The sequence below is a fragment of the Apium graveolens genome, chromosome 3, assembly GCF_009905375.1.
Source record: "Apium graveolens cultivar Ventura chromosome 3, ASM990537v1, whole genome shotgun sequence".
Taxonomy (NCBI): Eukaryota; Viridiplantae; Streptophyta; class Magnoliopsida; order Apiales; family Apiaceae; genus Apium; species Apium graveolens.
The window spans coordinates 107,200,183-107,212,666 of NC_133649.1; the positions used below are offsets into that span (position 1 = coordinate 107,200,183).

The 12,484-nt window shown below is 34.3% G+C and overlaps 1 protein-coding gene across 1 annotated transcript; it reads left to right on the forward strand.

Moving 5' to 3' along the window:
* The first annotated feature begins 476 nt into the window (after nucleotides 1-476).
* Nucleotides 477-3,900, forward strand: LOC141712684 (protein DJ-1 homolog D). Its single transcript, XM_074515715.1, has 5 exons — nucleotides 477-841; nucleotides 921-1,037; nucleotides 1,427-1,867; nucleotides 2,393-2,755; nucleotides 3,525-3,900. The coding sequence occupies exons 1-5, from the start codon at nucleotides 785-787 to the stop codon at nucleotides 3,711-3,713; spliced, it is 1,167 nt and encodes a 388-aa protein (XP_074371816.1). The 5' UTR covers nucleotides 477-784; the 3' UTR covers nucleotides 3,714-3,900.
* The last annotated feature ends 8,584 nt before the right edge of the window (nucleotides 3,901-12,484 follow it).

Sequence of the window (12,484 nt, forward strand, 5' to 3'; positions counted from 1 at the left end):
GTAATTCGTTAAGCTAATAGTCATATATGACATAAGATCATCTCTAACTCAACTCTAAATGTGCACTTTTACACCGTTTTAATGTAAAACTCCCCTCCAACTCAACTCTAAAAATTAGACCATTTGGTGTGACGGCAAAAATTACATCAAATTTGGTGTCACCCTAAATTTTTAGAGTTTTTGTATATATTCCCATGTTATGCTTTTACTCATTAAAAAACAAATTTGTTCAATTTGTATTCTAGCACTTTAATTTTTTTAACTTAACTTTTGTACATTTATAATAAAATAATCCATATAGTACAACAATGATGTAAAATTAGTGTTATTAGATTGGAATTGAATTCGAAAAATGATGTAATTTTTACACTATTTTTGATTTTAAAATTACATCAAAATAATGTCATAAGTGGGAGATGTTCGATTTAAAAAGAAAAAGTGTAAGAAGTGACGGAAAAATCAACGTAAGCGTCTACTTGCGAAACTGGGGAAGGGAGGAGTTCCTCCACAAAATCAGGTTGAAAAAAGTTACTTACAGTTACAGAAATTCATCCCCAAAATCCAACTTAATAATTGTATAATAAAAATTATATCCCGACAGGAGTTACTTGGGAAAACCCGACCCTGTTTCGTATTCCTACCCGCTATATATTGCTTGGCTTTGCCTAGATTATTACTATATAGGGACTTGAGTGGTGATTATTACAGTCATCAGTGAACAACATATAATATACACACACACCTCAACTTTGGAGCTTCAGCGGTCTGAGTTGAATCTACAAGAATGGCGACCTCTAAAAGTGTTCTTCTTCTATGCGGCGATTACATGGAAGATTTTGAAGTAAGTTAATTTTATATCATAACATTCAGTTCTAGTCTAAATCAGTGGTTTTATATGTTTGTGCTATACTAAATTACAGGCGATGGTTCCTTTCCAAGCATTGCAAGCTTATGGGATATCTGTAGACGCTGTTTGTCCTGGCAAGAAAAGTGGTGATATTTGTCGGACTGCTATTCATCAGAACTCTCAGTATCAGGTCTCTCTCTCTCTCTCCCTCCCTCCCTAACCCTTGTTAAATTCTCCCTCCCTTAACCTTGTTAATCTCTCTCTCTCTCTCTCTCTGTATATATATGTGTATTATTACTGAAAGTTGTATATTTATACGATGAATCTGAAAATTTGTAGTCAACATGACTCCATGTCCTTAAGCATTATCTATTTCAATGTAACTCGGAAGTTAATTGTAGCACAACAGGGAATATGGAGATTTTTTTTATTGTTTCATTAATTTGTTTGGTTGCAAATAAAGCTAATTGGCTAGTTGGATGGTGGTATAGAAAGAATCAACGTACTCTAAATTTTTGTTTCATTAACTTTATTTATGAGGCTTCCTGAAGCTTACACATCCGTCCCTAATGTTGGCAGAACTACTCCGAATCAAGAGGTCATAACTTCATTTTGAATGCAAATTATGATGAGATTGAAGCCAGCAAGTATGATGGGATAGTGATACCAGGAGGACGTGCTCCAGAATATCTTGCAATGGATAAATCTGTGCAGGAGTTGGTGAAATCTTTTTCCAATTCTGGAAAGCCGATTGCCACTGTATGCCACAGCCAGTTGATTTTAGCCGCTGCAGATTTACTTAAAGGCCGGAAATGCACTGCATACCCTGCTTTGAAGCCAGTACTTATTTCCGCAGGTGCTCATTGGGTTGAAGCAGATACTTTGGCCAAATGCCATGCTGATGGCAATTTCATTACTGCTGCTACATATATGGGGCACCGGGAGTACATCAACCATTTTATCAAGGCACTAGGAGGCACTATAACTGGCTCTGATAAAAATATTATGTTCCTTTGCGGGGTAAGTTAAATATTATGTATTTGTTTATTTTGCTCAAGCTAGGGCACTATAATTTTCAGAACTGTTCTTGCAAATATATTTTTATTTTATATGCAGTTCTAGTATTGGAAATGAATAATCTATATTAAAATATAAAAATAAATCAAGTTATTCAAAGGCCATAGTCAATTCATCTGCTGTACAAACTATGAGGCTAGTAGGCTTGTATTGTTCATAGTACGAGTCTAGTTTAATGTTAACAATGACTATGAATACCGGGCAACCTCAGTGTTTTGTTCCTGTCAGCTCTGTTATTCTTAATAGGTTAGGGGAGTCGGTCAGGTTGAAGGATTTGCAGTATGATTATCTTTTTCACCCTTTAAATTGTATTGTAACCTTTACGGATTTACATGTACAGTTTTGGTTTTTTAATCTTGTTAGCTCATTGCCCTGAGTGAATCACGGTCATAAGCTAAAGAAGTCTGTCTTATTCCGAAGTTTGGAATATGCAATATCTTTTATTATCAGACTGCATGTTTTTAACAGGATTACATGGAGGACTACGAAGTAGTAGTACCTTTTCAGGCTTTTCAAGCTCTTGGCTGCCATGTAGATGCAGTCTGTCCAAATAAGGGGGCAGGCGATATATGTGCAACAGCTGTCCACGATTTTGAAGGGGACCAAACTTATAGTGAGAAACCAGGTCATCTTTTCACTTTAACAGCCAGTTTTGAAGGTATAGATGCTTCAAGCTATGATGCTCTCGTCATTCCTGGAGGCCGGGCACCAGAATACTTAGCTTTGGACGAGAGTGTCCTGAAACTAGTGAAGGAATTTATGGAAGCTGGAAAGCCAGTAGCATCCATATGCCATGGGCAACAAATTTTGTCAGCCGCAGGTGTCCTCAAGGTACTCTATTCACTTATTGCTGTTATAATATAGATTCTGTACATTATTATTTGTAAGTGGATATGTATTATATACATTTTTTATAATCACTTATCTTTCCAGTTATATCCTAGTTTATACACGTGTTATGCTAGTAGGAAAAATGAAATTGGGTGAATAAAATTTCACTGTATTTTTTTTTTTGCGAACAGCTGCTTTAGTGCTTTGGGTCAATAGGCATTTTGGTACCCCCTTATACTCGAATTAGTGTAAAAAAGGCCTTGACGCTATATATTATCCCATCACATTAACACATTTAGATATTTGATTATTTGCAAGTACTGTGTTTTCTTATTTCAGACATAAAATCCTAACTGACATTGATGTTACTTGTCTCTGTTTTCTCTGAATTTGTACGGCCACGGTCCACCCTGAATAGCTCTTCAAACTCAAAAGAGGTTGATCAGGAAAATAACATGAGAACTGCATTACTAATTAAAAAATGATATGTTAATATGAAGAAATAATGGTCTGGTAATTATCAGTGGATTTTTAAGCCCAATGATATATGATAGATGCAATTTTTTAATCCGGCCCAAATCCTGAACACAGAAAAAAAGAAGCTCATCACTGAATCCTGAACACCAAAAGAAGAGTTCATCTATTAAGAAAAAGAGTTCATCTCTACTTCTTTTTGATAAAATGGACTTTGACTTCTATATGATTCTTGATTTATATGTTTGAGGATCCCATAGAACTAAAGTGTGTGCTACCTTACCATTGCATACAGGGCAAGAAATGCACTGCATACCCTGCTGTGAAACTTAATGTTGTCTTAGCTGGTGCAACATGGTTAGAACCTGATCCAATAACTCGCTGCTACACTGATGGGAATTTGGTGACTGGAGCAGCCTGGCCAGCTCACCCTGAATTCATTTCTCAGCTCATGTCACTTCTCAATATCCGCGTAACTTTTTAGTCCGTGAAGTGCATCTGAGTAACTAGTGAGTTGTATCTGAGTAATAATTTGAAAGACTGATAGCTTCTCGCAATAATATGGCTGTCGTAGCCAAAAATAAAATGGCTTTCTGTGTTTGTGATGAGATGTAATAATAATACTATAATGTAGTGACAGTCTTTTAGAAAGTAATTATGGTTAAAAGTAATTGCTCATTTAGCAATTTGATTTGATAGGGGATAATATGAGACAAGTTGTAGGGCAATTTTCCTGCCTAATGGGTGTGAATGAATGTTTGAAGCGGGAAAATAAGGTTTGCATTGAATAGCATAAAAGTACATAAATACAGATGACATGAATATAGAATAGATGTGATGAAGGGGAATGGAGAGAGTATGAGCTGAAGTATTTGAAACGTAAAACATGATGGGTAAGGGGTAACGTTCATCTTCAATGGCCATGGTCGTGTTCTGTATAATAATGTTATTTATTTCTGTTTATGATCATTATTAAATAGGCAAGTTCATGTATCCTCGTGTTAGAAAAAGATGAACACTATTCAGACTAATTGCAAATAAAATAGGAAAGAAAAATATAACGGGAATGGATTTATGTTTGGAGATTCCAAGCAGAGCGTCCAAACCCCCCCAGAATAGTGTGATGTATACGTGTCTACTGCTTATCCTTTTCGATAAATGCACCATCCCCGTCCCCCCCACTCTATCTCTTTATCCAAAACACGTCACAATCATTGCTATTTTTTTTTAAAAAAATATTTTCAAAGTCACACCATAATCCCGCTGCTTCACTTGCATCCATACAAATGCAATTCTAGATAATTCGTTTTATATTACTAATAATATTTATCTTTTTTCACTGTACGAAAATACATGATTTATCCCAACCAAAACATATACTCCGACTTATTCATGACTCGCCAACATGATCATAAAAACGTGAGACAAAAACTTGTCAACTCGATGATATCTCATCCCAGTATCCAAGTTTGATGTTCTTTCCCGATTGGTGGTTTGGTTAAAGATGCGATATCAGGTTGAGATTAGAAATCCGGTTGGAATACTACGTGGATCATTATCATATCTCGTATTATATATTTGATTGAGTGTTATAATAAATATTTTTAATTTAAAATATGTTAAGTCAATAATTTTATTTTAATTAAATATATTAATTTTATTATTAATTTCATATTTTTTAAGTTCATAGATTTCTTTTAGTACTAAACATTTTATTTAATTCAAAATCTTTAGTTTGGAGAGCGATCTCCACGGAAAAGATTGAGTTTTGGGTATCAAAAGGTGTGGAAAATGAGAAATAGAACCGACTCACGACAATGAATCAATGAACGAAACTTTTTACGGTTTAGATAAATCTCATGTGAAGAAAACCATGTGCTAAGGTATTGTATCATTATTTTTGTCTCGCTTACTGTTACTTGTATACACTCCCTAGGCGGTATTATGAGGTACGATTGATTGATTTATTGATTTATATTTAATTGCTTAAATAAAAATTAAGACAGTGAAGTAAAAGTTGATACTCATACCCTCATGCACACCTCCCTAATTGGGTATTAAAAATCTATACCTCGAGGGTTTAAAGAATGAGTATAAAATTTTATTTTTCGGAACCAAATATCAGGTATGAGGTTGAAATGACTGAAACTCGTACCTGATTTCAAAATGTGTCCAATCAAACGACCCTAAAAGATTTATTAGAACATATATTCAATTATAACACATATGTCGGAAAATATATATATCTAATTCGTTAAAAAAAAAAATTCTAGAGGTATCAAAATGATATCCAAAATGGTTCCAAAATAACACTTGTCATGATTTGATTGAATAGTGTTCACGTAAACTTTCCCAATAATATACTCCTAAATTGCCAACTCGTGTCACATTATTTGATACTAAATTTTGCTATCCAATTTGTTATTAAAAAAACTTGTACTTAAATTTCAGAACATGTAATCAATCAAATATTAGTAAAAAAAGAAGATAAAAAGTTGTACTCAAATTTCGGAAAAATTGATATCAAATTTCGATACAATATTATAATGTAACTAGCTTCAATACATGAATATACGTGGAGGTGGAGGATTAAGATATACGCAGAATATATATTGATTTGTGTTCTCGATTAAAACGTGATTTTGTAGAATCATTTTCAAAAAATATAACACAAATCAATTAGCCAAGAATTTTTTTTTTTGAAAAAAAGAACTTTAATCTATGTGTACGGGTACTTATATGATTGGATAAGGGGGGGTGTGGGGGTTCACAGTGATAGAGGTGGGGGGTGGATAGGGACAACATAAAAAGGAAACCAAGGCAGACAAAAAGAGGAAACTAGATAACGCCGAATCTTTTCCCTTATGTACTCTCCCTCCTCTCCCCCCTCCTCCGATAATTCATCTTATTTCATACTTGATATAATCTTATCAAATCCCTCCTCATGTCTCTCCCTGTCACACCCCTTAATTCACGTCTAGCCTAACAAAGTTAGTTTCGTTCATTCATTCTTTTAATCCCTATATATATCATATTTCCTGTATGTTTTTGATTCAGAGTTGATCCAATATTTATCGAGTAAAAATGGGGTTTGGTTCTTTTGATGTACAAGTCAAGAACCATAACGGTCATGTGAGTGTTATAGACTTCAACTTGTCAGCTACTTATTCTTCTGATGAGATTTCAAGTAGTGTTTCATTTAATTCTTCTTCTGATGATGATGAAGATAATGTTCATACTTCTTCGCAAGCAGCTCATTCCTTGAATGATATGTCCTCCCTTCTTCAACATCTCCCAATCAAGTAAGTCTTTAATTTATATACTTATATTGCACTTATGACAGACCTTTTAGGGTTTTCAAATATGTATGTCACAACAATCCTTTGTCCCTGCACGCTTACATAAATATTTATGTTGTGTGTCTAGCTGGATCTCTTCTTTGTTTTCGGGCCATATCATATGACTCATTATTGTCAGTCTTGTTTATTGCTTGATAGTTTTGTGTTATATTTGCAGAAGAGGCTTGTCTAAACATTATGAAGGCAAGTCAAAATCCTTTGCTTGTTTATCAAATGTGATGAGTTTGGAAGATCTAGCAAAGCCAGAACATCCGTACAACAAAAAGCTCAAGTTTTGCAAAAGCTATGCTGGTTTATATGGAAAGAGACAGAGATCAAATCAGCAAATGAGTAGCAATGTTATTCCACAGAGTGCTTCTTCAAGGCTAATCTCAAAGAAAACATCAAGGGGATCTTGTTCTTCCTTTATTAATACTGCTGCAAAGAGGAATAATAATAGTAATACCAGACCATCTACTCATCCAGCTTCCTATAGATCTTCCAGTACTCAAACACCTTCGTTTCAGGCTAAGGATTCTTTGAGATCTGCCATCCCCTTTTTTACTGCTTAATTAATCTTTGCATTTGAGTATAATATTGTATATTTAATGCCATGAGCATGAGCTATAGAAAGGCTTGAGAATTTTCCCTTTATTTTGCAGATCTTTTTATGGAAATGACCTATTTGTTATTATTAAACTTTACAAGGTTTCTTGGTTGGACATGGATCAGATCTTAATTAATCAAGAATTTTTTGCTGTGATTCCCCATGATTTTTGCTTTGAGGCTGAGGTTTATAAATGATCTTGTCCTATAACATCTCCAATGGTTCAACCCGCTAATATTTTAGATATTTTAGATAACTCAATGATCACATTTGTTGAACCTCCGTAGACAATAGCAATATATCAAATTATTTAGTTAATAATAATGTTAAAATAAAATATTCTATTTATAATAAAAAAATAATAAATATATACTATTTTTAAAATATAGCTAACTATTAACTACAAGAAATTCCAATTTTATTAACGAAACATAATAACAGAAAACTAACAGTTCACCAATAAATTTTTGCCCAACGGATCAATCTATTGGGAAAAAAAGGCTTCAAAATTACCCGTCCATCATCACTAACAGCACCCCAATAGATTTCCAACGATATACTATCAACGGGGTTGCAACAAAATTATAACAGTTTACCAAGGAATGACTCATGGTCTACCCACATATATATTTCCGTTGATAAAGTTCCATTGGTAGTTCGTTGTCAGCCCGTTATAAATGTTAGTACTCTCGTTTCGTTACGAATCAGTTACTTTTTTAGATCAGTTATATTTATTATGTTACTAAATCATTACAATTTTAGACCGGTTAAAATTATTTCCGTTGCTAATCCCTTGGTATATTTACGAATTATCGATGAATTAAGAAATTAAAAAAAGAATCCAATCAATTATATATATTTACCATATGTAATATGTAGACCTGTCAATTTGTTTATTTCGTATAATTTTGTTTCGTGTATTTTCGTGTTTCGTTTACTTGAAGGTCAAACACAAACCGACATGTTAGGGTTCGTTTACTTTCGTGTTCATGTACTTTCGTTTCATTTTGTATCATTTCGTGTCGTTTCGTGTCGTGTTTTTCGTATAAAATCGAATTTTAATATTAATTAAAAAAATAAAAAAATATAAGATGTTTAGGTAAATTTTTTATGAAATATATTATATATATAGATCATATTTTATAGACATATTATAAATTAAGTAATTATTTTAAAAATGAATATGCATAAATCTATTATAAATATTGTTAGATATATTTGATAATGTCATGTCTAATATGATTTATGTTTAGTTTTCAGATCTTACTTAAACAGGACAAATCAGTACTTAACTGAAATCAGTACTTATACTGAAGTCAGAACTTAAGGTTCAGGAGATATTTATCAGAAGATAATATCAGGACTTAAAGGAAATATTCAGATAAGGAAGGCAACTGATTTACAGGAAGAGAAGATCTAAACAAACGTAAGAAGAGATATGCATGAAGATAGAATTCCGTGAAGAATGAAATACTTGGAAGAAAAGATATCTGATTGATATATTTTAGGAAGCAGAATTATATTCCATATTAATTAGCGATTATCTTGTAACTGTGTAGTATATAAACACAGACATAGGGTTTACACTATAAGTGTTATCATTATCGAGAAGATTATTCATTGTAACCCTAACAGCTCTCGTGATATTTGTTCATCACTGAGAGAGAACAGTTCCATACTGTAATAGAGTTTATTGTTTTGAATAAAGTTTATTTTCTGTTACTTGAGTTATTAAAGTTCGATTTGATTGTGCTATACACTGTATTCACCCCCCTCTACAGTGTGTGTGACCTAACAAGTGGTATCAGAGCCTATCTGTTAACACACAAACAGTTTAAGATCCAAAAACAATCATGTCTAAAGTAGAAACTCCAACTAAGCCCACCAAAACTGAAGAACCTCCAAAGACACAAATCCATAACCGATATGAGGCTATTAGAGTTCCCATATTGAGACCATCTGAATATCCCATATGAAAGGTGAGGATGACCATGTTTCTGGAAGCTACAGATCCAGAATATCTTGATAGAATCAAGGAAGGGCCTCACAAACCAACCAAGCTCGCTGTTGCAGTTGCAGGTGAAGTAGCAAAGTCAGTACCAAAGAAAAAGAGTGACTACACTGTTGAAGATATCGCATCAATTGCTAAGGATGCTAATGTACGACACTTACTGCATAGTGCCATTGATAATGTAATGTCAAACAGGGTAATAAACTGTAAGACTGCAAAGGAGATATGTGATGTCTTTGAAACAAGATGTCAGGGAACTGATACGATTAAGAAGAACAGGAAGACAATACTCACTCAAGAGTATGAACACTTTGACTCAAAGGCTAATGAGTCATTGACTGATTTATATGATAGATTTGTCAAACTCTTGAATGATTTGTCACTGGTTGATAAGGAGTATGATCTTGAAGATTCAAACCTTAAATTCCTGTTGACTCTTCCTGAAAGCTGGGATTTGAAGGCAACAACAATAAGAGTCAACTATAATCTTGATGAAACGACTCTTGATGAAATTTATGGGATGCTCAAGACTCATGAACTTGAGATGGAACAAAGAAGCAAGAGGAAAGGAGGAAAGTCAAGGACAGTTGCTCTTAAGGCTGAAGAAGAATCCCCCAAAGCAGCTACCTCAAGGAAAGGCAAGGGTAAAGCTCTCTTCACAAACTCTGATACTGAGTCATCAAGTTCTGATAGTGATGATGACTCAGAATCTGAAAGCTTGCCTGAGACGGATGCTGATGAAGAGATGATGAAGCTGTGTGCCCTTATGGTGAAAGGAATCACAAAGATTGCATACAGGAAGTTCAGGAAGGGAAAGAGGTTTTCCAGGAAAGGATCAAGTTCTGATAAGAAGAATTTCAGAAAATCTGAGGGCAAAGGAGGAAAGTCTGACATAGGAGATTATACAAATGTCAAATGCTACAACTGTGGTGAGAAAGACCACATATCTCCTGATTGTAAGAAAGTGAAGAGTGACAAAGGCAAGACTCTTGTCACAAAGAACAAAAGCTGGACAGACACCTCAGATTCTGAAAGTGAGGAGAATTATGCCTTGATGGCAAATGCTGATATGGCAAGTGCTGAAAGCAGTTCTGAAGCTGCTGAGTTAAAGGTATCTCAAACTACTTATGCCTTTCATACTGATGATATTAATGAGTTGAGAAGATATCTTAAAACCATGTTCATTAGCTATAGAGATCAAACTTTAACATGTGAAAGATTAACTTCTGAAAATCTTGCTTGCAAAAAGAGGAATGATTATTTAGAAAAAGAGTTAGTCATGTTCCATCAAACTCAGAAAGATAGAGATGATGCTTTCAATGTTAGGGATGAATTACTTAAAATGAATGAATCTCTAAAAGCTGAGTTAGAAAAGGAAAGAGAGATTATCAGGACTTGGACTAACTCTGGCAGAACAACTCAGAATTTGTTAAATAGTGAAAACTGGAAAGAGGTGTAATAACCCCAAAATTTTTGAACTTTTTGTAACCCTTGTGAATAGTATTTTTGCTGAATGAGAAAACTTTCATGCCACACTATGTAGGGGTTCTGTTATGGATATTCTGAGATTTTATTAGTACTCTATATGGTATATAAGTGTATGTAAAGATCGTCAGAATCCAATTCCGAACACTTTGATTTTTCCCGGAAATCCACTAGATACGGAAAGAATTGAGTATAAGGTAACAGGATAAAAAGGATTTAAATTAAAGGATTATAAGAGAGGATCATAAAAGGAATATAATATATTGAGAAAGGTTAAGGGAACTTAAGTAATAAGATCCCGGGTATGATCCCTCAAACGATAAACGAAAACGAAAGTTAAGCGAACCGTATAACAGATCAGCGGTCATTAGGCAAACAATTAGGAAGTTAATCAAGGGATTAGAGAGGATGATGTCACCCAATCAATGAGAAGAGGACAAAGAGGGGAGGATGACATCATGAGCATGACATAAGCATGACATAAGGGAAGGAGATGTGGTTGAATTAGAACCACACAAAGTTCAAGGTTAATAAGGTAATTAACTAAAACAAAAACAAAACTACATCCACCAAGCCAAACAAATCATTTTCATCAAAACAAAAAATTCTATTTCTCATCACCAAGAACATTGCTCTCGGCTTTTTGCATTTTCAAAGGAAAGAATTTTCAAAATCCAAGATTCAAGCTTCCTAAATTGGTAAGATAATTCCCTAGTATTCCTTATGCATAGTTATGGCTATATTATGAGTTTAAGCCACCAATTCATTCTCTATCTTCTCCAAGAAATCAATGAAGAAGACAATGAATAGTGATTTCAAGGTTTTAACTTGATTTTTCTTGTTTTTCCTTTAAGATCCAAGCATCCCTAAGACTCCTCAAGGCTTCTTAAGGCTTCCTAGCTACTCACACCACTTCAAGGAAGGTATATCATCTCCAAACCCTAGCTTTACTTTGTATATTAGGATGATTTTGGTTGTTATGGTATTAGAGTAGCTTAATGATGGTTGGTTTAGAGTTGGGTTGGAATGGTGGAGATTGGAATGTTGAAATCTTATGATTTGGTTAAAGAATGTAGTATAGTTTAAATTCAAGTTTAAGAATAAGTATAAATTGTTAATGTTAAGTGTTGGGACTGTTATGATGTAGTTTGGATGGAGTTTTGATTGGGTTGTGAATTGGGGTTGAATTGTGGTTGTTTTGAATTGGTTTAAATTTGGGAAATCGCGTAAACATAGCCGTCGTAATGTCCGATTTACGTTAGACTGCTTTTGTTCATAACATTAGGACCCGAGAACCCCCTGCTAGATTTTGACCATTGCCATGTTTAGATAGTTCATGTTACGAGATTCGTTTTGGTATGTAGTTCGTTTGATTCCGATGTACGGTTTAGGAGAAACGACCGTTTTAAGTAACGGCGTTTCGCGAACGAAACATTACCCCTCGCCTTACTTTGAAACATGGGTTAAAGACCTAAAAAGGGTTAATTAGTGTATGAATCAATTATGTTAAGGGTGTTAGGCAGTTGGTAAGACACTCGGGAAGGAATCGCCTTAAAACTCGTAATGGGTAATTTATTAAAAATGGTGGAGCCGAAGGTACTCGAGTGACTTAAGAGAATCAGTAAGCGCAAAACGAGCGTTAGAGTCTAAGTTGGTTAGAGTATAGATTTACAAGTGACTTTGGTTTAATTCCAACTTACTTGTTGTTTATAGGTTACCAGACTCGTCCCGAGCCATTCGTAACCCCCAGTCGCTCAGGCAAGTTTTCTATCCGTTATACTGTTGTTGTGATGTATACATTTGTACATGCATTA

Excerpts from the sequence above, each read along its gene's own strand:
- LOC141712684 (XM_074515715.1), top strand. The coding sequence starts at position 785 with ATGGCGACCTCTAAAAGTGTTCTTCTTCTATGCGGCGATTACATGGAA. Across the intron at positions 842-920 it reads ATTACATGGAAGATTTTGAA|GCGATGGTTCCTTTCCAAGC; the intron begins GTAAGTTAATTT and ends ACTAAATTACAG. Across the intron at positions 1,868-2,392 it reads ATATTATGTTCCTTTGCGGG|GATTACATGGAGGACTACGA; the intron begins GTAAGTTAAATA and ends TGTTTTTAACAG.